Source organism: Nycticebus coucang, chromosome 6 (genome assembly GCF_027406575.1).
Source record: "Nycticebus coucang isolate mNycCou1 chromosome 6, mNycCou1.pri, whole genome shotgun sequence".
NCBI classification, from domain to species: domain Eukaryota; kingdom Metazoa; phylum Chordata; class Mammalia; order Primates; family Lorisidae; genus Nycticebus; species Nycticebus coucang.
The window spans coordinates 112,203,299-112,230,556 of NC_069785.1; the positions used below are offsets into that span (position 1 = coordinate 112,203,299).

At 42.8% G+C, this 27,258-nt stretch overlaps 2 protein-coding genes across 2 annotated transcripts; both read left to right on the forward strand.

The window, feature by feature from the left end:
- Positions 1 to 760: 760 nt before the first annotated feature.
- Positions 761 to 27,258, forward strand: ACAT1 (acetyl-CoA acetyltransferase 1). Its single transcript, XM_053594049.1, has 13 exons — positions 761 to 906; positions 9,741 to 9,788; positions 10,504 to 10,621; positions 10,881 to 10,976; positions 11,188 to 11,288; positions 17,190 to 17,333; positions 20,122 to 20,272; positions 21,201 to 21,296; positions 22,939 to 23,052; positions 23,963 to 24,027; positions 25,960 to 26,117; positions 26,815 to 26,949; positions 27,037 to 27,258. Exons 1-12 carry the CDS (start codon positions 835 to 837, stop codon positions 26,933 to 26,935), a joined length of 1,284 nt encoding a protein of 427 aa, XP_053450024.1. The 5' UTR covers positions 761 to 834; the 3' UTR covers positions 26,936 to 26,949; positions 27,037 to 27,258.
- On the forward strand, positions 17,984 to 18,990 carry LOC128587665 (homocysteine-responsive endoplasmic reticulum-resident ubiquitin-like domain member 2 protein). Its single transcript, XM_053594050.1, has one exon. The coding sequence runs from the start codon at positions 18,219 to 18,221 to the stop codon at positions 18,912 to 18,914; it is 696 nt and encodes a 231-aa protein (XP_053450025.1). The 5' UTR covers positions 17,984 to 18,218; the 3' UTR covers positions 18,915 to 18,990.

Below are 27,258 nucleotides of genomic sequence, written 5' to 3' on the forward strand. Positions count from 1 at the left end.
TCACAAAGATTTGCTGTCCCCAGCTGCGAGTCCAAAGTTAAGTGCTCCCCAAATGTAAGAATAATCACAGCTAATCTAACATTTGTATTGTTCTCTGGACAAAGGTGTAGGAAAATAAAGCACCATAATGGTCTCAGCTGAGACCACAGCTTTCCCACTTTCTGTGCAAATACAGACAAGAAAGTTAACTTCTTTGCATCTCAGCTCGTTAGTTGAAAGGTGGGTAACAGTAGCATCTAATTCCCAGGTTCTTGTGAAGATTAATGTAATCCTTTTTAATTGTTCAGTAAAGTTTAGCTATTACTGTGTTTTCTATTCCTCTTCTTCCTTCTACTGAAGAAACAATGGTAACCCCTTTTAAATATACAAATAAATATGCTTTCAATTTTTTTGTAAAAAAAAGAAACAATGGTAAACTTATCACGAACGAATAGCTAATCCGATTGCTTCAAAATATTTTCATGACTTTCGCTTGTTCTGGGTGTATGTGGCAGAAACGTGCTCAGCGAACTGCAAAGGCTCGAGTTACACACAACCCCCTGGCCTCAGGTCGGAAGTGGTGGAAACGTGAACCAGCAGCGTCTGGGGCGCCTGTTGGTTTCGGGGCCGACGCCGTCAGCCGCGTACTTCCCTCGCGACCTTGCAGGGAGCGGGAGGCGGTGACCCCGCGCCGGCTCCGCCCAGCCCTCGGCCGCCGGCCAATCCCCGGCGGCCCGAGGCTGCCATTGGGGAAGGTGGGGAGGGGGCGGGGCCTGCCCGGGTGCCGGTCGGGGTTGGAGCATCTGCCGCGGCGGTCTCCGCCTTGGAAGCCTGGGCTGGGCTCGGAGACCCACCATGGCTGTGCTGGCGCTACTTCTGCGCCGCGGCCCCTGCAGCCGCGGGCCCCTGCTTTGGAGGCTGGTGCAGGTGAGCGGGGCTCGTCCTCCGGGTGGGCCTCAGCCCACTGCCCGGGGAGCCCGTCCCGTGCTTCAAAGGTCCCTGCTGGGGCGCCCGCGGCCCGGGCGCGCGGCGTAGGCCTGGAGAGTCACCTTACTGGGGTGTCGCCCCTCAAGCTCCCGGAGTGCCCGACCATGCACAGGGACTCGCCTGTTTAGACGAGGCGGTTTCTCCTCGCAGGGCCTCCATGTAACCCTCAGAGTTGCTGAGGCTGCTATGTTGGGCTGGAGCGGTTGGCTGGATAGAGATTTTGCACGCGGACACGGCTGTTGCTGAGATTGTGGTTAAAACGTATTTTGTGCGTATTGTCAAGACACAGCGATTCTCAACCTGTGGGTCGCGACCCACAGGAACTGTATTAAAGGGCTGCGGCTTTAGGAAGGTTGAAAACCACTGGTCAAGAGAGGGGTTTTCTTTTCTTTTTGTATTTCCCATATGGTGGGTAATCATACAAGGGTGAGGACGCTATGTGATAAAAAATAGATGGTCCTACTTTGCAGCAGCCTAAAACTTATCAGGGAAAGTAAACGGCTGCTCAGATTAACACAAGAAATAAATATGCCTGACATATGAGCAAAACTTACACACGGAGGGCGTCCAGAGGGGTCTCTACTCTGCTTGTGATTAGGGGGCGCAGGAGTGGCGGAACCCTGAAAGAACGAACTTTTGTCCATATGTTGAAACTAGCCAATCTGCACTCCAGATTTAGCTTCTGGCAAAGCCTCGAGAATAGGTGGAGAACTTCAGGGCATGGTTGGTGAAACTTGGTTTTCCCGGGTTAGTTGGGGTTATGAGCTTTGAAATCGTTGTTTCAAGACTTTGGGTTTGACCCAGGTCAGTGGGGACTGTTTGTATGTTTGTTTTTGTTGTAATCAGAGGTCATGAAGAATTCCAGTTGGGGGAAAACTAATGTGTGCGTGTAGAGTAATACCTATAACTACAATCAGGGTGCTGGCAACAGGAGGGGAAAGGGAGCAGCATTATGCAAGAGCCTATAAAAGAATAAACATAGAACTGGGCAATGAGGGAGTGAGGGCAGGAGCCAAGGGAAAGGAAGAGTCTGTAATCAAACCTGGGTGACTGAGATAATAGGAATGTCAGGGTTAAGTATGCAGGAAAGATGAGTTCTTAGGCTGTTAGTTTCATGGAATGATTCCAGAAACCACAAGAATATAGTTAGAGTAACTTGTATTTCAACCAGTGTTGACCAGGTAAAATAAAAGGGGAACTAGATGCTCTAGATATGTTTGAAAAAAGAAGTACAGAACATTTTTAATTTTTTGGGACAGGGTCTTACTCCCGAGCCCTGCGTAGAGTGCCGTGGCATCATCATAGCTCACAGTAACCTCAAACTATTGGAGTCAGGTGATTGCCTCAGTCTCCTGAGTAGCTGGGACTCCAGGCACAGCCACAATATCTGAAGTTTTTTTCCTATTTTCACGGAAGACATGTTCTCATTCTTGCTCAGGCTGGTCTTGCCTTCCTGAGCTCAAGCAATGTACCCACCTCAGCCTCCCAGAGTGCTAGGATTATAGGTGTGAGCCACCGTCCCCAGCCTTAATTTATGGTTTAATTAAGCTCTTAAAATCAAACACAAATGTTCCTAGTGAAAAAATGAACCCGTGACACCCACTCCCCTGTGCTTCCCGCTTCTCCTTCATGGTCAACAAACTGTGATGACTTTGGAACTTGTTGCCTTTCTGACTCTAATCACTTTTCTCTGTAGTCACAGGCGTTGTCTCTACTTTGCGCCTCCATTTATTTTACCTGCATTTCTCTTTAAATTGCTGCAGTTAAATTTCTGTTTTTTTTTTTTTTGTAGAGACAGAGTCTCACTTTATGGCCCTTGGTAGAGCGCCGTGGCCTCACACAGCTCACAGCAACCTCCAACTCCTGGGCTTAGGCGATTCTCTTGCCTCAGCCTCCCGAGTAGCTGGGACTACAGGCGCCCGCCCCAACACCCGGCTAAGCAGTTAAATTTCTGTACCACTCAGCTGAAAAATACTAGTTTTTTTTTTTTTTTTTTTTTCTGTGTGTTTTCTTGACCTTTATACTATGTTTGACACTATTGGCTTCTCCCCGCTTGAAACTCCTGTTTTGTTTTGATTCAGTTTTATTTGGCATCTTTTAATACTCAGACTTTTAAAAAAAATTTCTGTATTTTGCTGACCCCTGTGTCTGTTTGCTCCCAGATTGATTTCTCCTCCCTATTCTGTCTGTATTTGCTGTGAGGCCTACCCTTGCAGGTTGTGTATCAAAGGCTCCAACATCTGCTGGCTTCTTGCTGAGTTGATTTGGAAGATAGGAGGAAAGGAGAAGCTGGGATAATTCCCCTCTCTCTCTCTGGCAGTGTCTGTGTCTCTTGGGGTTCCTGCTTCTGCCAGGGGACTCTGAGCCTTATCCTGGTTTTGGTAACCTTGTATCTTTCCTTTGTCCTAGCAGCCTAAGTGTGCTAATGCCTAACCATCCTCTATTTATCACCTGTGTATTTCATTCTTTGCATTCGATTGTTTCCCGTGGAATGATTTCTCTTCCTGGTGGAGTCCTGATGAACACACTCGTTTTTGCCTTCTTCCTATTACCTTTCACTCTGTTCATTCTCTAACTCAGTCCTTCGGTGTTTCTTTTTGTACAGGCCAAAGGAACAGTCAGAATGTAGGGTAAACGAGTAGTGATCTTGGTGTAAGGTGGTAGTAAACCTGGAGAGAAATGGATAGATCGAAGAGACGCTAAGGGGGTGGAATCTTGTGAACTTAATGACGCGGTGAGAGACTGCAGACAAGGGATGAAGTAGAATTTGCCTGGGCCCAGCCTTTGGCATGTGGGTGGATAGGAGAGGTTTTCACTGAGGAACAGATTTGAGGGTGGAGGGAAAGTGATGAGTTGAATTTTGGAGTTGTGTTTGGAGTTATCTGGGTAGGTGGAAGGGCTGGCACACAGGAGAACAACAAATTTGGGACTCATTGGCCATCGATGGCAGTGAATCCATGGGAATTAATGAGCAGGCATGTAGCAGGAAAAGGGAAGAGGGCATAGCGTTGGGCCTTTGGGGGACACAGTATTTCAGGCACAGGTAAAACAAACAGTGACCTGCTAAGATGAGTGGAGAGAGAGCGCAGTGATTTAGAAGGAAGTAAAGGGAATGCATTGTCACTTGAACACCGGAGGAGTTAGATTCTCAAGGAGAGTCTGCTGGTTTCCTAGGGCTGCGAAGTACCACTAATTGGGCAGCTTAAAGCAATGGAAATGTCTTGCCTCCCAGTTCTGGAAGCTATTAAGTCCAGAATCACAATGTCAGTAGGGCCGTGCTCCCGCTAACTACGTGAGTGACCCTCCTGTGCCTCTTCCTAGCTTCTGCTGGCCGTGAGCAATCTTTGGAGTTGCTCAGTTTGGGGCTTCATTGCTGTCAACCTCCATTTACCCATGGCATTGACCCGGTGTCTTCATTTCATCTTCTTTCTTTGTGGGTCTGTTTCCGTGTCCAAATTTTCCCTTTTTATAAAGATACCAGTCATACTGAGTTTGGGTCCATGATGACTGCTTGGATACAGTTCAATCCCAAATAGAAAATTGTCTTGAGTTTGAGACAGGATCGCCCTGTGTTACTCAGGCTGGAGTGCAGTGATGTCGTCAGAGCTCACTGTATCTTCAAACTCCTGGACTCAAACGATCCTCAACCTCCCTAGTAGCCATACAGGGGTGCACCACCACATCCAGCTAATTAAAAAAAATTTTTTTTTTTTGTAGAGACAGAGTCTCACTTTATGGCCCTCGGTAGAGTGCCGTGGCCTCACACAGCTCACAGCAACCTCCAACTCCTGGGCTTAAGCGATTCTCCTGCCTCAGCCTCCCGAGTAGCTGGGACTATAGGCGCCTGCCACAACACCCAGCTATTTTTGGTTGCAGTTAAGCCGGGGCCAGGTTTGAACCCGCTACCCTTGGTATATGGGGCCGGCGCCTTACCGACTGAGCCACAGGTGCCGCCCAATTTTTAAAATTTTTTGTAGTCTCTCTGTGTTGCTCAGGCTAGTCTCAAACTCCTGGGCTTAAGTATTCTCCTGCCTTGGCCTCCCACAGCAGTGGGATTACAGGGGTGAGTGTGGTCAGAAGGTTGTTATCAATGTCAACCCTTTGTCAACAATCTCAAAATTTAACATACTGGAGTGTTTGTATAAGACTTTAGCAAAGGATTGTATAAATGCAACAAATAAAATGAGCATGTACATAAAATGAAAAGTGTGTTTTGAAATTAGCACATCTTTTTTTTCCTTTGGGAAAAAAAAGAAAGCAATTAGCACAACTGTTTCACACTTGGAGACTTTTATAAAGACATGAAAAAATCCACATTTGGGATATCATGTTTTTAGGTAAGGGAATGTTGCTTTCCTTATATAGTCAATAACATGTATAAATACAGGATACTTTGTTCACTGTTAAGCCCTGTATCCTAAGAAATTGAAAAGCTTAAAAATGATTTAGTAACTTTCCCCAAAATATAATAGTGTTGTGACCAAAGGTGGAATCTCTGGAGTTGGATTGCCTGGATTTGCAACACCAGCTCTGCCCTTGCCGGCTGTGAGACTTTGGGTGGGCGGCTCCATCTGCCAGTGCTTCAGCTTCCTCATCTGTTCGAGGAGAGAGACGGTGCCCACTACCGGCACTATGTCTGAGACATATGTGGATCATTATGAAAGTTTTGAGATACACAAAAATAAAAAAACAAAATCCACACAGATGGAAACAAACGAAGCCTTCCCAGGAACACTGAAAAACTGAGCAAGTTGATGGGTGAATCAGAAAGGACACTGTCAGGTGTGTCTCCTGGAAGCGAAATCACGGACTGTCTCAGAGCCTTCCTACTTGCTCACATATCACGTGTTTGTGGCTGCCCCTCTGGCTCCCTCCCTACCTGGCCACAGGAGCTCGGCCTGACCTCCTTCCCTTTTTCTTCCGCCTTACCATAGTCAGTGTTCCTCTCTGCTGCGGCTAGAGCGGTCTTTTTATAACATAAAGGCCTTCAGTGGACTGTCCTTGCCAAAGGCCAGGATCCAGTTCCTTCCTTACCTGGCCTTTGTGGCTCCTATTTGTTCCTATGTAGCCTCAGCTCCTGCAGTGTTCTGTATTTGCCTCAGGGCTTTTTCTGCATTTCGTATGTGCCAAGTTTGTTTCTAATTCTTGGCCTACTTGTTCCCTATGCCTCGAATGTTCTTTTCCTAGATACTCCCAAGAGTGACTCTTTAATATTTCTTAGTTACAGCTTGGTGCCCGTAGCTCAGTGGTTAGGGCACGGGCCACATACACCGGGGCTGTGGGGTTTGAACCTGACCTGGGCCTGCTAAACAACAGTGATAACAACAACAACAACAACAAAATAGGCATTGTGGCTGGTGCCTGTACCCAGCTACTTGGGAGGCTGAGGCAAAAGAATCACTTAAACCCAAGAGTTAAGAGGTTGCTGTGATCTGTGATGCCATGGCACTCTACCAAGGTGACATAGTGAGACTCTGTCTCAAAAAAAAAAAAAATTTCATAGCCGGGTGCTGTGGTGGGCACCTGTAGTCCCAGCTACTCGGGAGGCTGAGGCAAGAGAATCGCTTAAGCCCAGGAGCTGGAGGTTGCTATGAGCTGTGTGAGGCCACGGCACTCTACCAAGGGCCATAAAGTGAAACTCTGTCTCTACAAAAAAAAAAAAAATTTCTTAGTTACACTGACATGTGCAGAGTTGTTATTTATTTATTTAATATTATTGATTTAATAACAATATTTAACAATATTACTATTTAATATTTATTACATATTTAATAACTGTTAATATTTAACAGTATTACTGTGTTGCCCAGGCTAGAGTGCAGAGGCATCAGCCTAGCTCACAGCCACCTCAAACTCCTGGGTCCAAGTGATCCAGCTGCCTCAGCTTCTTGAGTAGCTGGCACTGCAGGTGCCTGCCACAACACTTGGTTAATTTTTCTGTTTTTAGTAGAGACAGATTCTCCTTCTTCCTCAGGCTGGTCTCAGACTCCTGAGCTAAGATTACAGGTGTGAGCCACCAGGCCCAGCCCAAGGAGCTTGTTTTCACCCTTCCATGTAAAGTAGGCCCTAAGTTACTCTCTAGATAATTGTCCTGTTTTGCTGGTTTCATAACATACTTATTGTAGGTGAAGATGTTTTTCCTAGTTGTTACTGAGCTCTAGACTTTGTTAAAATACTTGTTTAGCATCCAGTGGCCATCGCTGGGGTGGAGAATAAATAAAACAAAATCAGTCTATTCTTAGAACTTACAGTCCAGTGGAAAGATAAGCACCTGAGGGTTATAGAATTTTATTTACATATTCTAGGAAGAATTAGAACATGCACAGAGTATTGTGGAAGGTGAGATAAGAGAGCCTACCTCTGTCTGGCATAGCTGGGCAAGGTCTCCAGAGTTGGTGCAGCTGAGCTATCCTTGAAAGATGATTGTGTTAAATAGACAGAACTTGACTGGTTGTGTCACACAATATATTCAGCGTCCTGACCATACTATAGTTTTGCCGTTCTTTTCTCAGACACTTCATGAGCACTAGGCACTGTGCTAAGCAATTGGGATGTGGCAGTGAATGACAGACCCAGCCAGTCCTTTCAAGAAGGTGGATGATAAAGACGTGAGCCACATATTTAGTTTTAAGAAGTGCTTTGAAGGAAATAAAGATGTTGATAAAAGAGTAAAAAGTGGAGGCCAACTTTATAAATAGAGTGGTTAGGGAGGACCAGTCCGGTAATGTGTCAGTTGAGTCAAGACATGAAAAATAAAAAAGGACCAGCCATCGAGATCTGGGGAAAACATATAACGGGCAGAGGCATGCTGTAAAGATGCTGAGGTGAGGTTGAGTTTAGAACAAAGAGGGTGATGTGGCTGGCCCAGAGCAAGAGTGATGTGAGTCTGAAAGAAGCTCGGGAGCCAGATTAGGCAGGCAGAGCCTTGTAGGACGGGGGTGGAAGGTTTGGGTGTTGTTGCCAGAGCACTGGGAACTAGGTGCTGGGAAGAAGGCAAGAAGGAGCGGCTGGCTGGGACTAGGTGACAGTAGTGGGGTGAAGCGGAGTGGACAGTGGTGATAGTATCTGATACAGTATCTAGATTTTAGGGGTTCACATAAAGGGGCAGATGAGGGGTAATTGTGGCTTGATTACCTAAGGTGGGGAATACTGGGAAGAAACTGGTTTCCTAGGGCTGGAAATTGAGAGCCTTGATTTTGACAGTGGAAGCTACCAGGTTGGCACTTGGGTATGTGAGCCTGGGGTCAGTTGAGGTCAGGTCTAGAGGCCGAAATCTGGAAATCATTAGCATGTAAATGCTGTTTAGAGTTAGAGAGACTAGACACAGTTATCTAAAGAGATAGTGAAGTTGTAAAATGAAAAGGGGCCTGGTGCATTTGGCACTTAGAGGTTGGAAGGAGAAGATGGCAAAGTAAAGGAGTCTAAGAAAAATGGGAGGGAAAGCTTGAGATCGCATTCTAACGGAGGTCAAGAAAAGGAGGATTTCGGTGGTGGCTTCTGCATTTTACCTCATTCTATTTGAGAAAACTGAGGCAAACTATAACTTCCTCAAGAATACTCAGCTAATAAGCTGAGGCTCTTAACCGCTCTGTGTATTTCTCAAGGAAGGTGAGTGTGTTGCTGAGAGGTTAAGTGAGGTGATTCTAGCGAGGCGTTCATGGGATTTTGATACATCGTGTTGACCTTGCCCAGAGCTGGCAATGCTGGACTGGTAGAGATAAAAGCAATATCTGAGTTGGCTGAACAGCAAACAGGAGGTGAGGACAAGGAAACAGGAGTTGTGGATGGGCCTGGTAGCTCATGCCTGTAATCCCAGCACTTTGGGAGGCTGAGGCAGGTGGATTGCCTGAGCTGACAAGTTCAAGATCAGCCTGAGCTCTAAAAAACTAGCTGGGTGTTGTGGCGGGTGCCTGTAGTCCCAACTACTCTGGAGGCTGAGGCAAGACAATTGCTTAAGCCCGAGAGTTTGAGGTTGCTGTGAGCTGTGACACTAGAGTACTGAGGGCAACAAAGTGAGACTATCTAAAAAAAAGAAAGAAACAGAAGTTGTAGGTAATCTTACAAAAGGGAACTAAGTAATGAAATGATAGTTCAGTGGGATTGTGGGTCAAGGGACACTGGTTGGTTTTTACTTTGTTTTTGTTCTGTAAATAGTCCCAATCAGACCAGTAAGGTCTTTAAACTCTGCCCTGCATTTTCAGAATTTTTGTTGGCATTTGTTTCTAAGAACAGTGGGGAAAGGACTGAGAAGCATTATGGGTAAAGATTCCTTCCTTTCTTAGAAAACAGTTTATCTGCTAATATAGACCATATGTATATGAGGTATGTTTGGCTCATATAAATCAGAGACCTTTGTTAGAAGTGGATGAAGAAAAATAGCAAGTTTTACTTAAAAAAAGTTTCAAAGCAATGAGAATATTTTGTGACACCCTAAGATTACTTAATTTAGAACTTAATTTAACTCAAGTATGTTTTAGAAAACTTATACTTAAAAGAGACTTAGAAATTTAGGATAATAAACTCATTAGAAGTTAAAAACATACATTTCCAATGAATGTATGAAATCAGAACAGTTTATTATGAGTAGTAATAAAAATAGTAAACATTTTTCCCCTGATTTATAAAAATGATATGCAAGATATTGACTATGGAAAACTTGGAAATAAACACATAAAGAAGCAGATAGAAATCACCATAATGCCATCATTGATAATTATGAAATGATATAGATTGATATTTTTTACATTATAACATTATTAATGTTTATATTACAGGAAATAGGACATGTGGAGCGAAGTTATGCGTCAAAACCCTTGTTGAATGTAAGTATAAATTTAACTTGTGCTTAAAAATTTCAAGAATTTGGCCAGGCATAGTGGCTCACACCTGTAATCCTAGCACTCTGGGAGGCTGAGGCAGGTGGATTGCTTGAGCTTAGGAGTTCGAGACCAGCCTGAGCCACACGTCGAGACCCTATCTCTACTAAAAATAGAATAACTAGCTGGGCATTGTGATGGGCACCTGTAGTCCAGCTACTTGAGAGGCTGAGGCAAGAGGATTGCTCAAGCCCAAGATTTTGAGGTTGCTGTGAGCTATAACACCACGGCACTTTACCTAGGGCACCCCGACTGAGACTGTGTCTCTTAAAAAAAAACAAACAAAAAGAATTCAAGGGATACGTCAATATAAGTGCAAGTTGACCACTCAAGGGACTTACTATAACAAAGTGGTCAACATACGGAGGTTACCATAAGGAACTAGGCTTCCTGTACTGACATGTCCATGTGATACATGTCCAGTCTAGAACCCGGAAGGCTCTATATCTGTTTTAGGTTTAGTTTGTCTCAGGTTTTCTCATAGGTCTTACAGCCAAAGCATTACCATCAAATTTATTAGTTTTACAAGGTGTTCAGATAGAGATTATTGTTGACTATTCATAAAAATTATATTTATTAGATAATATTTATTATCTTTATTTCATGAAAGATGATTTGGTTAAAATACTTATTATAATTTTTAACAACTTTTGCTTGGCAGGAAGTGGTCATAGTAAGTGCTACAAGAACACCCATTGGGTCCTTTCTAGGCAGCCTTTCCTCACTGCCAGCCACTAAGCTTGGTTCCATTGCAATACAGCGAGCCATTGAAAAGGCAGGTCAGTATTTGCTTTGCTTTTTGTGTTTAGGGAGTGAAATGATTCAGTGGAACAGACATTTATTTTGCATTCACATATATAACACATAGAAATGACTTAATGCCTACATTTATGAATTCCCTTTAAAAATATATGGATTGAAACTCAAAACTGATAAGAAAAAGAACTCATTCCTACAATGTAATATGTACTTATTAGGTGATCACTAATGAATAAATTAAAGCAATGCCTTTTTTGCTCTTTTTTTTTCTTTTTTAAGGGATTCCAAAAGAAGAAGTGAAAGAAGCATACATGGGGAATGTTCTACAAGGAGGTGAAGGACAAGCCCCTACGAGGCAAGCAGTGTTGGGTGCAGGTACCAGCAACTCCCTTTTGCTTTTCTATTTAATGTGTGAGACGGTGAAATGGAGGTCATTGTAGCTTACATAATCTACAGAAATATTGGCAGAAGAAATGTTGCAGACTATGCTAGTGTACTTTATTTATGCTGTCAATTTTAATTCTATAGTGCTTTTTGAAAAGCGATTATCTTTGTTTTTCAAAAGTATAAATTGTGTTGGTTTTAGGCTTACCTGTTTCTACTCCATGCACCACCGTTAACAAAGTTTGTGCTTCAGGAATGAAAGCCATCATGATGGCCTCTCAAAATCTTATGTGTGGACATCAGGTAAGAAGCACCTTCTTTTCCATTTATTAATTAAAATAATATCCAATGCCTAAACTCACTAAAAATCTAAGCATATTCATGTCCTAGAAATGAGGTCCTTGCTCATAAATAAAGTTGCTGTGTTGTTTCAGATACTCAAGATGGTCTGTATTTGCTAATTCCATTTGAAGGATACTCAAAAAAATAAGTAGATGGGCTCAGCACCCGTAGCACAGTGGTTATGGTGCTGGCCACATGCACTGAGGATGTTGGGTTCGAACCCAGCCTGGGCCAGCTGAACAACGACAACTGCAACAAAAAAGAAAAAAATAGCTGGGTGTTGTGGCAGGCACCTGTAATACCAGCTACTTGGGAGGCTGAGGCAAGAGAATCGCTTAGCCCAAGAGTTAGAGGTTGCTGTGAGCTGTGATGCCATGGCACTCTACTGAGGGCGACATAGTGAGACTCTGTCTCATGGAACATATTCTTCTTAGTAAAGTATCTCAAGAATGGAAGAAAAAGTATCCAATGTACTTAGCGCTACTATGAAACTAATTTACCGCTTTCACATGAAAGCTATAACCCAGTTACAGCCTAAGAATAGGAGGAAGGGGAAGGAGGGGGGAGGTGGGCAGAGGGAGGGGGATTGGTGGGATTACACCTGCGGTGCATTTTACAAGGGTATATGTGAAACTTAGTAAATGTGGAATGAATGTCTTAGCACAATAACTAAGATAATTCCAGGAAGGCTATGTTAACCAGTGTGATGAAAATGTGTCAAACAGTCTATGAAACCAGTGTATGGTGCCCCATGATCACATTAATGTACACAGCTATGATTTAATAAAATAAAAAAAAATAAGCAATATTTATAACCCCCCTAAATTATTGAGTCCAAGATAAGACGACTTAATTTATAGTTCCTGCAATGTCCACATTCAGTTGTGAAGTTATACCAGCTTTCTGTTGGCCTTGCTTATCTAGATCTTGTTACTTGAGATCAAACAAGAGTCAGGCTGCTCAGCAAATATATGCTATAATGTTAGGAATCTAGACCTAGACTCAGAAATAATATTTTATCAGATCTGAGCCTTTCATTTTTCAGATGAGGAGATCTGAAAAACTGAGACAGCTGCAAAGGTATAGGGCTGAAATGAGAGGACAAGTCTTTATCCCTGTCTGCTACATTCCAGCCTCCTAGGATGTGACATGCCAGGCTAATGCCAATTGTGACACGTTTATAAATTATTTCTTACATATATAAGAACCACAGTTATGTGTGCCCTTGTTGTTGTTCCCACCCCGCTTAGTTTCCATGGAGAAGGATAAAAAGATGGGGTTAGATGAGCTACTTTTTTTTTTTTTGAGACAGAGTCTCACTATGTCACCCTTGGTAGAGCGCTATGGTGTCACAGCTCACAGCAGCCTCTAAACTCTTGGGCTTAAGTGATTCTCTTGCCCCAGCCTCCCGAGTAGCTGGGACTACAGGCGCCTGCCACAACGCCTGGCTATTTTTTTGTTGTAGTTGTCATTGTTGTTTAGCAGGCCCAGGCTAATTTTGAACCCACCAGCCTTGGTGTATGTGGCCGGCACCCTAGCCACTGATTGTACCAGATGTTTTTTTTTTTTTTGTAGAGACAGTCTCACTGTACCGCCCTCAGGTAGAGTGCCGTGGCGTCACACGGCTCACAGCAACCTCTAACTCCTGGGCTTAGGTGATTCTCCTGCCTCAGCCTCCTGAGCAGCTGGGACTACAGGCGCCCGCCACAACGCCCGGCTATTTTTCTGTTGCAGTTTGGCCGGGGCTGGGTCCGAACCCCCCACCCTCGGCATATGGGGCCGGCGCCCTACTCACTGAGCCCCAGGCGCCGCCTGCAGATGTTTTACTATAAAAGCAATATATGCATATGCTAAAAACTTAGATGGTATAGAAAATGAAAAAATAGGTCTTCTTTCTTTTTTTTTGTTTTTTTGGAGACAGAATCTAACTATGCTCTCCTTGGTAGAGTGCTGTGGCATCACACCTCACAGCAACCTCAAACTCTTCGGTTTAAGCAATTCTTCTGCCTCAGTCTCCCAAGTAGCTGAGACTGCAGACGCCCACCACAACGCCCGGCTATTTTTTGTTGCAGTTGTCGTTGTTTAGCTGGCCTGGGCCGGGTTCAAACCCACCAGCCTCGGTGTATGTGGCTGGCCCTGTAACCACTGTGCTATAGGCTCCAAGCCAGCTCTTCTTTCTTTTTACCCTGTCAGAATCTTTGACTCATTCACCTGTTTGGGTTTTCTTCTACTTAAGAGCACAGAAATGATAGACAAGTTATTTAACCTTTCTGTATCCTATTTAATGTCTTAGAGATCTTTTTCTTTTTTTTTTGTAGAGACAGAGTCTCACTTTACTGCCCTCGGTAGAGTGCCGTGGCGTCATATGGCTCACAGCAACCTCCAGCTCTTGGGCTTATGTGATTCTCTTGCCTCAGCCTCCCAACTGCGCCTGCCATAATGCCCGGCTATTTTTTTGTTGTTGCAGTTTGGCCGGGGCTGGGTTTGAACCCACCACCCTCCGCATATGGGGCCGGTGCCCTACTCACTGAGCCACAGGCGCCACCCTTGGAGATCTTTTTCTTTCAATACATTAGGTAGTATTCTATTGAATTAAACAACTTGTGTATTTTACAATTCCACAGTGAATGGACACCTAGTTCTTCACTATTTTAAATAATGCTGCAGTGTATTAGTATATCTATACCTTTGTGTACTTACACTTAATTCAACCCTCCTGATAAAGTACAGCATAGTGGTTAAGAGTGTGAAGTATGGGGCCAGACTAACATCACATCTAGTTTTGCCCTTATTAGCTGAGCATCTACTATGTGATCACCACTGAAGAGGGTGGCTGAGACATTAAAAACATCTCTTCATGTGCACTTAGAGAAATTCCTAAGAGGATTTTGGAGTCAGAGGATTTCAAAATTTTGGTATTTTCTTTCTTTCTTTTTTTTTTTTTTGAGACAGAGTCTCATTATGTGGCCCTCGGTAGGGTGCTGTGGCATCACAGCTCACAGCAGCCTCTAACTCTTGGGCTTAAATGATTCTCTTGCCTCTGCCTCCCAAGTAGCTGAGACTGGTTATAATGCCTGGTTATTTTTTTTTGTTGTTGTCGTTGTTTAGCAGGCCCGGGCTGGGTTTGAACCCACCAGCCTCAATGTATGTGGCCAGCGCCCTAACCACTGAGCTACAGATGCCGAGTCAAAATTTTGGTGTTTTTAAATGCTTTCTATAAAAGTTGTTCCAGTTACACTTTCCATAAGTTGTGAGAGTCTTTTTCTTTACCTCCTCATTGACTGGTTGTTACCAAACCTTTGTCAAGCCAATAGGTGGAAAATGATTATGAGATTGTTAGTTGTTTTAAAATGTTTGAGCCAGGTGCGGTGGCTCATGCTTGTAATCCTAGCACTCTGGGAGGCCCAGGTGGATGGATTGCCTGAGCTCAGGAGTTGGAGACCAGCCTGATTAAAGTAAGATCCTGTTTCTCCCCAAAATAGAAAAAAACCCAGCTGGGCACTGTCGCAGTGCCTGTAGTCCCAGCTGCTCGGGAGGCTAAGACAAGAGGATTGCTTGAACCCAGGAGTTTGAGGTTGCTACGAGCTGTGGACACCATGGCAGTCTACCCAGAGCAACAGACTGAGAATCTGTCTCACTCTAAAAAAAAAAAAAGGCTGGGCGTGGTGGCTCATGTCTGTGATCCCAGCACTTGGGAGGCCAATGCGTGTAGATTGCCTGAGCTCACAGGTTTGGGACTAGCCTGGGTCAGAGTGAGACCCCATCTCTAAAAAAACAGCTGGGCGTTATGACGAATGACTGTAGTCTTAGCTGCTTGAGAGGCTAAGGCAAGAGGATCACTTGAACCCAAGAGTTTGAGGCACTCTATTGCGGGTGACCAAGACTCTGTCTCAAAAAAACAAACAACCAAAAAAAAAAAAAAAAAACCCATTGAATGACAAGGAAAGTTTTCCTTATTTGATTATGATTTTCTATCAAAATGCTATTTGTGCTATATTGAAATACTTTGACTTAGTATTATTTAATTTATACAGATATACAATGTTTTACTTGCAACCAGGAAATGGCTTGTTTTGAATGATTTTGAAAAATGGTCAATTTGGCTTGGCACATGCCATGTGCACTGAGGCTGGTGAGTTTGAACCCGGCCCAGGCCAGCTAAGCAACAATGATGACAACCTCAACAAAAAATAGCCAGGTGTTGTGGTGGACGCCTGTATAGGCCCAGCTACTTGGAGGCTGAGGCAAGAGAATCGCTTAAGCCCAAGAGTTTGAGGTTGCTGTGAGCTGTGACGCCACGACACTCTACCCAGGGCGACATAATGAGACTCTGTCTCGAAAAAAAAAGGAAAATGGTGAATTTTATGTTATAATGAGGGATAATTGATATCTTATTTTCTGTCACTTATTAATCATTGCTTGGAAATATTTCAAGATAAGTGAATAAGAGAACTACTTAAGAACCTCCATCTTTGGCTGGTCGCAATCTATAATCCTAGCTCTCTGGGAGGCTGAGGTGGAAAGATCTCTTGAGGCCAGGAGTTTGAGACCAGCCTGAGCAAAAGTGGCATCCGTCTCCAATAAAAATAGAAAAATTAGCTGGGCCTTGTGGCTTATAGCTGTAGTCCCAGCCACTTCGGAGGCTGGGGCAGGAGGATTGTCTGAATCCAGGAGTTTGAGGTTGCTGGGAGCTATGCTGATGCCATAGCACTCTAGCTTGGACAGCACAATGAGACTCTGTCTCAAAAAAAAAAAAAAATTATAAGATGGTCTTACATGAAAGATTCTTGGCATTCTTACTAATGTTTTCATTACACATTTTATTTATTTAAGAAAAGATTTTGATAAAGATAGGTTTACAGAGTACAAGCGAGGTATGGGCTTACTGCGTAAGATGTATTTGCCTTAGACTGTGAATAGGCCCCTATTATGACCAGGAAAAGGCAAAGAGGCTTATTTATTTTTTTGAGACATGGTCTTGCTCTGTCACGCTAGCTGGAGTGCAGTGGTGTCATCATAGCTCACTGCAGCCTCAAACTCCTGGGCTTGGGCAATCCTTCTGCCTCAACCTCCAAGGTAGCTGGGACTACCACACTCAGTTAATGTTTTCTGTTTTTAGTAGAGATATGGTCTTGCTCAAGCTGGTCTTCAACTCCTGACCTCATGTGATACACCCACTTCAGCCTCCCTCAGTGTTAGGATTACAGGATTGGCCACCATGCCTGGCCCTCATCACACATTTTTAGGCCATTCATTTCCTTTCGTTGTGGTCAGGTGATACAGAGGGTACTCTCTTTATTCCCTGTGTAACAAATGTTTAATAAATTCATGTACAGGCTAGGCATAGGGGCTTACATCTGTAATCCCAGCACTCTGGGAGGCTGAGGCAGGTGTATTGTTTGAGTTCAGGAGTTCAAGACCAGCCTGAGCAAGAGTGAGATCCTGTCTCTACTAAAAATCGTAAAAACTAACTGGGCATAGCTACTCAGGAAGCTGAGGCAAGAGAATTGCTTGAGCCCAAGAATTTTAAGTGGGCTGTGATGCCACGACACTCTACTTGGGGTGACAGAGTGAGACTTTGTCTTAAACCAGTCAATTCATGTAGAATATTTGGTTGTTGGTACCGGGCACAGTGTCCAGTGCCTATAATCCCAGCTACTCAGGAGGCTGAGCTTGAGCCCAAGTATTGAAATTGCTGTGAGCTATGGTGCCACGGCACTCTACCCAGGGTGACAGAGTGAGACTCTATTTCAATCAGTCAATCAATGATATAGAATATTTGTTTGTTGGTCGCTGGGTAAAGGGATTAATGGGCTTGCAGCTATTTGAATTGACATTGGTTTTCTCTGTCTTGCTGAGCAGGATGTGATGGTGGCAGGTGGGATGGAGAGCATGTCCAATGTTCCGTATGTCATGAACAGAGGAGCAACACCCTATGGTGGGGTAAAGCTTGAAGATCTGATTGTAAAAGATGGGCTAACCGACGTCTACAATAAGATTCACATGGTATGTCACTTTTGATGGAGAAGTGCTGTGACTTGCATACTGCTTGATCTGTGTGTTTTTTTTTTTTTTTTTTTTTGTAGAGACAGAGTCTCACTTTATCACCCTTGGTAGAGTGCCGTGGCGTCACACAACTCACAGCAACCTCCAACTCCTAGGCTTAGGCGATTCTCTTGCCTCAGCCTCCCAAGTAGCTGGGATTACAGGCGCCCGCCACAACGCCCGGCTATTTTTTTGTTGCAGTTTGGCCGGGGCCGGGTTTGAACCCACCACCCTCGGCATGTGGGGCCGGCGCCCTACCCGCTGAGCCACAGGCGCTGCCCTTGATCTGTGTGTTTTACAAACAGAACTGAAGGACGGGCTAAGTGTTGGTTTTAGCCATTCATTTTAGGAAAATATTTTTCTATGCCTATTGAAAGAGTGTGGCTTGGTTGTTAAAGAAATTGCCCCACACTTGAATAGGGCATTTTCTGACTTCTCAAATAGCAACTTCTGGGCTAATTCAAGTATTTAAAGAAAAGACACGTTTTAAGTATACTTTAAGAAAACTTGTGCTGGGCGGCGCCTGTGGCTCAGTGAGTAGGGCGCCAGCCCCATATACCGAGGGTGGTGGGTTCAAACCCAGCCCCGGCCAAACTGCAACCAAAAAATAGCTGGGCGTTGTGGCGGGCGCCTCAGCGGGAGGCTGAGGCAAGAGAATCACGTAAGCCCAAGAGCTGGAGGTTGCTGTGAGCCGTGTGATGCCACAGCACTCTACCGAGGGCAGTAAAAGTGAGACTCTGTCTCTACAAAAAAAAAGAAAACTTGACTCACAATGGCTCCCTGTGGCCCACAGCCAAACACTATTAGCTCCGTCTGGCTCAGCGGCTCAGACTAGGGCCCTAGACAATGGCCAAAGTTCTCCGCACTCCGGCTCAGGCTCTCCCCAAGGCAGTTCAACTGAGTGCCAAGTCCAAAGACACCAAAATAGTTCACAGAAATGTAGACAACCAGTTTCCTGAGCAAGCTATTCCAGCAGGATTTCCAGCATATCCTGCTTTTAGCCCGCTGCAGATGCTGTGGTGGCAACAGATGTATGCTCATCAGTATTACATGCAATATCAAGCTGCAGTTTCAGCTCAGGCCACATCCAATGCCAACTCAGGCCAGCCTACTGCTTCACAGCCTCTTAATTTGGCACATGTTCCTGGAGAAGAGCCCCCACCAGCTCCAAACCTTGTGGCCCGAGAAAACCAACCTGTGAATGAGAATGTTCAAATGAATGCACAGGGAGGTCCAGTGCTAAATGAAGAAGACTTCAATCGAGACTGGCACCAAGATGGATGGTTTCCTTTTCAGCAAGAAGGAGGTCAGCAACAGGCTTCCAACAATAATGCCAGAATTAACAATGATGGACAAAACGCAAACAATGTAGAACTTGAAGAAATGGAGCGTCTTATGGATGATGGGCTGGAAGATGAGAGTGGAGAAGATGCAAGTGAAGATGCCAGTGCAATTCAAAGGCCTGGATTAATGGCTTCAGCTTGGTCTTTCATCACCACCTTCTTCACTATACCAGAGGGGCCTCCCCAGGTTGCCAATTAGACCTCAAAAACTGTGCCAGCTATAAAGAAGGGTCTGACTTTAGGAAAATGGTTTTAAGTAAGTACAATTTCAAAAACATTTATAACTTTCTTTTGATTATCATGTGCAGAGGTTTTTTTCTTTAAGCTTCTCATGCATATGAATATTTTAAGCACAAATGGACTGTTAAATGTGTGATTTTTTTTTTTTTTTTAAGATCCTAACAGAACATAGCATAACTATTGGTCTTCCAGGTGTTATTCATTTCAATTAAGTATAGTAAACCAAGACAGGCCTATTTGTACATTTTATTTCTTTAAAGAGCTGCTTCACATATAAATGTCTATAGCTAGTAGCCTAACCCTTAATATGTAATTTGAATAAATCTTATTTTCTGTGAACTATCCTGAAAGTTTTAAAACAGAATGAACTCAGAGTTTTTAATAAAGAATCTTATTTACCGGGCGGTGCCTGTGGCTCAGTCGGTAGGGTGCCGGCCCCATATACCGAGGGTGGTGGGTTCAAGCCCAGCCCCGGCCAAACTGCATCCAAAAAATAGCCGGGCGTTGTGGCGGGTGCCTGTGGTCCCAGCTACTCGGGAGGCTGAGGCAGGAGAATCGCTTGAGCCCAGGAGTTGGAGGTTGCTGTGAGCTGTGTGAGGCCATGGCACTCTACCGAGGGCCATAAAGTGAGACTCTGTCTCTACAAAAAAAAAAAAAAAAAAAAAAATCTTATTTACTGAAAATGTGCTAGTAGCATCTTGCCCAGCCATAAAGCAATAAACTTCTCAGTAATCTTAATTTTGACATTGGAAAACATAAATGGAAACTTTCTACTTTAAGGGCATGTATCCCATCAATTGGAACTAATACCTTCTTTTTTTTTTTTTTTTTGTGGTTTTTGGCCAGGGCTGGGTTTGAACCTGCCACCTCCGGCATATGGGACCGGAGCCCTACTCTTTGAGCCACAGGCACCACCCTGGAACTAATACCTTCAAGAAAAAAAGGCAGCTCTTCAGTGGAATCAACAGTGACAAAAATGTTTGATACAGCAATACTTTTATAAAATAAGATATGCTGGAAATTGCTCCGTGTAATTTTTTCAATAAAAAGTCAATTATGGTAAAAAAAAAAAAAAAAAAGAAAACTTGTGCTAACCATTATTTTATAAGTTAATAAATATTTTTAAAATTACTTAACTAATTTTAAATTACTCCAACTTTTATCAGGGCAACTGTGCTGAGAATACAGCAAAGAAGCTGAATATTACACGAGATGAACAGGACGCTTACGCTGTTAATTCTTACACCAGAAGCAGAGCAGCCTGGGAAGCTGGAAAATTTGGAAATGAAGTTATTCCTGTCACAATTACAGTAAAAGGTACATTTTAACTTTGAATAGATTTCATGTTGCCGAATTGTTTACATTTTAAATTAGTGCCTTATTATCTTTGTTCATTTCAACTGAGGACAGTGATGCTTCTGCTTATGGTTAATAAAGGGAAGAGGTGCCAGTTCAGAGGTAATATATTTAAACTCAATTTAATGTCAGATTTCAATCTGATTAAAGATCCACTAAGCATATTAATTTGAGAGATATATTTATTAGGACTCTTTTACTCAAGCTATTATGTTGTTGCCATTTATGCGAAAAAGGGAATCCATTAGAAGAGCAATGGGGGTACATCCCAGAACTGAAGGGTGAACAGTAGCAACCAGTCCGCCCTGTGAGCTCCAAGGATTGGAGTTGGTGCTCAACACTGGTGGGACATGCCCCCCACTTCTCATCCCTGCAGCTTCTGTGCTTTGTTCCCTTAGGCTTTCTGAAGTTGCTGCCTCCATCTCTAGGGTCATACTCAAGTGGCAGGGTTCTCACTCAAGGAGGAAAGGGGTGTCTTCAATAATTCCAGCAGAATCATCTATAGTAAAGCCTCATTAACTTGGTGTAGGTTACATATCTCGTACAGAAATGATCACTACACTCTGGATGATAGAATACTAGAATCCTGGAGCTGACCCCACATAAATCAGACAACTATACCTGGGGTCAGGAGAGTGTATGAGAGATCATACAAGGGACCTGAGAGAGAAGAGGATGGGATGTGGATGTGTAGAAGATTTAAATTTTGTTAAGCTACTTAATAGGCTCCTCTTCAGGACGCTAACCTAACAGAGGGAACGGGCAGTAGATTCTAGGTTAGTGTTTCCTTCGGGTGGTTTAGTTGCGCTGCCAGGCACCTTGTGCAGAAGCTTTTTGCTGTAATGACTAATTGTTTAGGTAGTGATTACTTAAAATGCTTTTGTTTTAGGTAAACCAGATGTCGTGGTGCAAGAAGATGAAGAATATAAACGTGTTGATTTTAGCAAAGTTCCAAAGCTGAAGACAGTTTTCCAAAAAGAAAATGGTTAGTGTTAAGAAACGAAGAGTAAGAAAAAATGGAGTCACTATACTATATCTACCTTGGAATTGCCTAAGGATTTAAAAAGAAGTAATTCTAGAAATCATCTAGATCAGGGGTGTCCAACTTGCAGCCTGTGGGCTGCATGCTAATTTTGTGAGGACTTATTTTGCTAATCAGCTTTCATTGGTGTTTGTGTATTTAATGTGTGGCCCAAGACAACTTATTTTTTTCTTTTCTTTGAGACAGAATCTGCTCTGTTGCCCTGGTAGAGTGCTGTGGCATCATAGCTCACAGCACCCTCAAACTCCTGGGTTTGAGTAATCCTTTTCCCTCAGTCTCCCAAGTAGCTGGGACTACAGGGGTCTCTCTTGCTTAGGCTGGTCTTGAACTCCTGATCTCAGTCAATCCACCTGCCTCAGCCTCCCAAAGTGTTAGGATTATAGGCTCAAGCCATTGCACCTAGCCTCTAAGACAACTCTTATTCTTCCAGTGTTCAGCAGAGAAAAAAAAAACAAAACAGGTTAGACACCCCAGACAGGTGTTACTTAACATTTTCAGTGTATTAGGCTCGGTGCCCGTTGTTCAGTGGTTAGGGCACTGGCCACATGCACTGGGACTGGTGGGTTTGAACCCGGCCTGGGCCTGCTAAACAACAACAAAAAAATAGCTGGGCATTGTGGTTGGCGCCTGTAGTTCCAGCTACTTGGGGGGCTGAGGCAAGAGAATCACTTGAGCCCAAGAGTTTGAGTTTGCTGTGAGCTGTGACACTCCGGCACTCTACTGAGGACAACAAAGTGAGACTGTCTCAAAAAAACAAAACAAATCAAAAAAAACCTCCAAAAAACCATTTTCAGTATATTAGAGTCAAGTGAGATTACTTCAGAATATATTTAAAATTTTCTAACAGTTTATTTATACCTTCAATATATAAATCCTGGGAAGAGACTGTGGAATACAACCACGAGATTCAGTTTTTCACATGTGGCAATATGTGATGGGGCCTTTATTGACATTTAAAAAAACCCCAGTTTTACTGACATAGTTTACCATAAAATTTTCCTGGTACAGTGGGTTTTAGTATTTGTTGACATTTAATTCCAAGTAATTCTAGACAGATCTGATTTTGGTAGTGATTTGAAAAACACAATGGGTATCTGCTATATTTTAGATAAGCAGAGTTAGACTCTAGAGAAAAATGTGAGCTATCTTTTAAGCGTTGCAAACCAGCATCTATCTAGTGCCATAATATATGTGTTCCTGGGGTGGCTTTCAGAAAACTATTACTAAAAACTAACACAAAAAGGCTTTCCCATATTACTTGTGTTGTCTTTAGCTATGTACATGTTTCCCAAGGACAGGAATTATCTCCACCCATATGTGTACTTTCTTTATATATTTAGCAGCCCAGGCAACCCTCTGTAGGTGTTTGTTAACACATTGACTCCCACTAGAAACCAAAAATTTTTCCTTGGGGCCCATGTGGCACCTATGTAAAAAGATGTATGAGTTACATATGCTTCAGGAGGCCCCAGGCTCAAAACTAGTGTGAGTTACATACAACTAAATGACACTTAACGTGTTAAATCCAACCAAACGAATTCCGTGTGAAGGTGTGATTTGACTTCACGTTCATTGTTGCTTTCAGGCACAGTTACAGCTGCCAATGCCAGCACACTGAACGATGGCGCAGCTGCTGTGGTTCTGATGACTGCAGATGCAGCCAAGAGACTCAATGTGAAGCCACTGGCGAGAATAGCAGGTAGAAAATGTTCTGCCCTTGTTGATTCCTAAACGTCTGTAAACTGTTCCTGAAGTTGAGTTTCCTTGTTGGAATACTGAAGTTGGAAGCTGGTTACTCCCATCTATGTATTTTGTGACAGAATTTAACTTATTTGTGTTTCAGTTGAGATAGAAATTTCTTTAATGTTTTTGTTATATCTTGTTGTATGTACGAGTTAGCTTTAAAAAGCTTTTCCTATTCTATATGAATAGTGGGAGAAAATGAAGTACATGCTGTATCCCAGAGGCCAGCCAGGTAGAATACAAAAAAAAGTGGGATCAGGAGTCTACGAATAATGAAATCTAGGTGTTCTGGCTTTTCTTAACTATGTGGCCTTGGGCAAAGCTTTCAGTCTCCTTTAGCCTGTTTTAAACTGCTAAGTCTGTTTTCCCTTCTTCTTAAGGATTTAAACATGGTATTTATTAATTTACGAAAACTTTCTAACTTCATGTTGATTCTTAGCTTACAGTATGATTTCTTAACCTCAGCCACTATTGACATATCATACTAAATAATTCCTTGTTGTAGGGACTGTGTGTACATTGAAAGATGTTTAGCAGCTGTCAGTGGCATTCGACCTGTTGTGATAATCAAATATCTCTCTAGACATATGTATTGAGGTTTTGAAGTCTTAAAAAAAACATCTCTTAGGCAGGGCCAGTGTTCCTACAGGCAGATTCTCTCGAGTCCCCTTTCAACAAACATCAGTGTCCTAGATGACTGGTTTAATTTTATAAAGAGCAGAATCTTTGAACAAGAAGAAACGTATTTACATATAGGGGTTAGGAAACTTGCATTTAATGGATTAACTTGGCTTTTACACACTACATATAACAGATATTGTTTTGGGTGATTATAAAGAAGATTTTAACCACCTATTTTTTTATAGCATTTGCTGATGCTGCTGTAGAACCTATTGATTTTCCAGTTGCACCTGCATATGCTGTACCCAAGGTGAGAACAAAGTGATGGAATGTGGTCCAGTATTCCATTATGCCAACTTCTGGTTTGCTTATACCATGTACTAAGGTTACAGTTTTTATATTTCAAACATTATTTATCTGCTACACCAGAGAGATAGCTTAGTTTTGAATCTTTCCACTTCTGAAAACAATAAAAGCAACAAGGACGACAACAAAAAGCCTACAAACAGATCTTCAGTAGAACAGAAAAAACTACATAACTAAATTACTGGTTAGTATGATGCTGAACTCACACACTAGATGTGGTAACCACAAAGGGGAGGTTGGTGATTCCAATCTAAAATTCAAAGCAAATAGTCGTTTCCAGAAGTCTCCATCCTAAATGGGACTGCCAGCAGCAGGGTTTAGAGTAAATAGTAAAACTAGAGACAGAAAACCTACATATTCCAAATTGTCACAAGTGCTGTCAAAGGCAGAAATAACTAAATCTCTGTGGGAAATTGCTAAAGGTCACAGAAGAAGAATGCTGAGGAAGTTAGGAGTCCAGGGTTCTCGTAAGTCTCAGCAGATATTCCCTTTAAAAAAGGCCCCCCCTTGAAATTGAATTTCTGAGAGCACACCCAGATTAAAAAAAGAACAAAATTAGTGGGGAGGAAGGATCAGAAACAATGGGGAGTGGGTGGTGGGTAATGATTTGCCCAGAGTTGGTTGATCTCAGAAAGTGACAGAAGTAGGCTTGGTGCCGGTAGCACAGTGGTTATGGCCAGCCACGTACACCAAGGCTGGCAGGTTCAAACCCAGCTCGAGCCTGCTAAATAATAATGACAACTGCAGCAAGAAATAGCCGGGCGTTGTGGCAGGCGCCTGTAGTGCCAGCTACTTGGGAGACTGAGACAAGAGAATCACTAGAGCCTAAGAGTTTGAGGTTGCTGTGAGCTGTGATGCCATGGCACTCTACCAAGGGTGACAAAGTGAGACTCTGTCTCCAAAAAAAAAAAAAAAAAGTTACAGAAGTATATAACTTCTGGAAGTAAATGCATCATATTACAAAGCAAGGATAATAAATAATTCTGGGTTCTGAAGGTGGAAGCCAGTTTCTGACCCTGATAGCTATAAAAGTGGATGTATCTGGGTACCATATTTTGTCTTGTGCTGTTGGAACAGAGGAAGGTGTATGAGCTGTACAGCTTAGAAAGCTACCTTATCTCGCTAGTAGAAGGGAGGAAGTGTTTCATGCTTATTATTGACTACAACAAAATTTCTTCTCTAAAGAAAAAGGATACTAGCAATGTTTTATAAACATACTAACATATGGATTATCACTAGCACAAAAACACCTTCCTGCATAGCTGAGGATCTGCCAAAAACAAAGCAGATTATATGGTGAAAGACTTTAAATATATGATTTACAATGGAGATATAATAAATGTGTCCCAGATAACCCCACAGCAACTTTTATAAAGTAGAAACTGCAGAGGATGCAAAGAACACGTAAGCCAAGAAGAGTGATAACACACCTGTAGGCACAGCCATGTCGCCCAGCAGATCTTCACAGTAGTATATACCCCCAAATAGAAAATATACCTTCTTTTCAACTATTTGTGGAGTGTTCAAGACAATCAAATTTTCTTTTTTTTTTTTTTTTGGCTGGGGCTAGGTTTAAACCCACCACCTCTGGCATATGGGACCAGTGCCCTACTCCTTGAGCCACAGGCGCTGCCCAGACAATCAAATTTTCTTTACCTCCTCAAAACAGACACAAAGTAATGCAAACAAAATTCTTTGATTATAATGCAGTAAGATGAGAATTTAAAGGGCTTCTTCTACCTGAAGCTAATAACCTCTATATTTAAAAGATCATCAAAGGGAAATGTACACCAAAATTGTTGAATTTCACAGAAACAATGAAAATAAGTTGTTGTGATTGCTATTTGAATATCATTTGTCTTTTAAAACATTTTAGGTTCTTAAAGATGTAGGATTGAAAAAAGAAGATATAACCATGTGGGAAGTAAATGAAGCCTTTAGTTTGGTTGTACTGGCAAACATTAAAATGCTGGAGATTGACCCCCAAAAAGTGAATATCAATGGAGGAGCTGTTTCCCTGGGTCATCCAATTGGGTAGGTAAAATCATAAATTATTATCAGCTATTGTAGAGCTGCCTTTGTATGCCTATCTGAACTTAAACTGCTTCATAATTCCTATTGCTTTTGTTTTCACAGTTTTCCTTCCCACAGACCCTTCATAAGGCAAAAACCCTTTCTGATAGATGGGTATCTAGCACTGAACTGGGAAATTGGTCACATCTGTTGCTTGAAACCTAATAGTGTTTTATGCTGAAGAAAAATAACCTTAACACTCGGCTACTCTTTTAAAAGAGTTATAGCTCGGGCTTTTTTTTTTTTTGTAGAGACAGAGTCTCACTTTACCACCTTCGGTAGAGTGCCATGATGTCACAGGACTCACAGCAACCTCTAGCTCTTGGGCTTCCACGATTCTACTGCCTCAGCCTCCCGAGCAGCTGGGACTACAGGCGCCCGCCACAACGCCCAGCTATTTTTTGGTTGCAGTTCAGCCAGGGCTGGGTTTGAACCCACCACCCTCGGTATATGGGGCCGGCGCCCTACTCACTGAGCCACAGGCGCCACCTAAAAGCTCGGGCTTTTAAAAGAGCTGTAACTCTCCCTGAAACAAGTCTTAAGTTTAGGAAAAGTAGTACATTTAGTTATAGTGGCTAATAAGGTTTTCAGGAATTTAATTTGTACTCATAAATTCTGTACTTCATTAAAAAACTAAAATGCTTTCATTTAATCCTAGGATGTCTGGAGCCAGAATTGTCGTTCATTTGACTCATACCTTGAAGCAAGGAGAATATGGTCTTGCCAGTATTTGCAATGGAGGAGGAGGTGCTTCTGCTCTGCTAATTGAGAAGCTGTAGATGCCCTCTGCTATGTAAGGAAATAATCCACCCTGTGTGATTTACCTGGGGTCAGTTTATAGTTAAAATAAGCTATTTCATTTTTTTTTTTTTTTTTGTAGAGACAGAGTCGTGGCCTCACACAGCTCACAGCAACCTCCAACTCCTGGGCTTAAGCGATTCTTTTGCCTCAGCCTCCCGAGTAGCTGGGACTACAGGTGCCTGTCACAATGCCCGGCTATTGCTATTTCATTTTTTAATTGTTTTCTATTTTAACTCTTTTTTAAATAAAAATGAACAAATCCTAAAGCCTTTTGAAATTAAAAATAAACTTCTTTGCTTTA

What these genes read in the sequence shown, in the direction of transcription:
- ACAT1 (XM_053594049.1), top strand. Translation starts at nt 835, where the DNA reads ATGGCTGTGCTGGCGCTACTTCTGCGCCGCGGCCCCTGCAGCCGCGGG. An exon ending in CGTCAAAACCCTTGTTGAAT is followed by an intron (nt 9,789 to 10,503) that starts GTAAGTATAAAT and finishes TTTGCTTGGCAG; the next exon opens with GAAGTGGTCATAGTAAGTGC. An exon ending in CTGCATATGCTGTACCCAAG is followed by an intron (nt 24,028 to 25,959) that starts GTGAGAACAAAG and finishes AAAACATTTTAG; the next exon opens with GTTCTTAAAGATGTAGGATT.
- LOC128587665 (XM_053594050.1), top strand. Translation starts at nt 18,219, where the DNA reads ATGGCCAAAGTTCTCCGCACTCCGGCTCAGGCTCTCCCCAAGGCAGTT.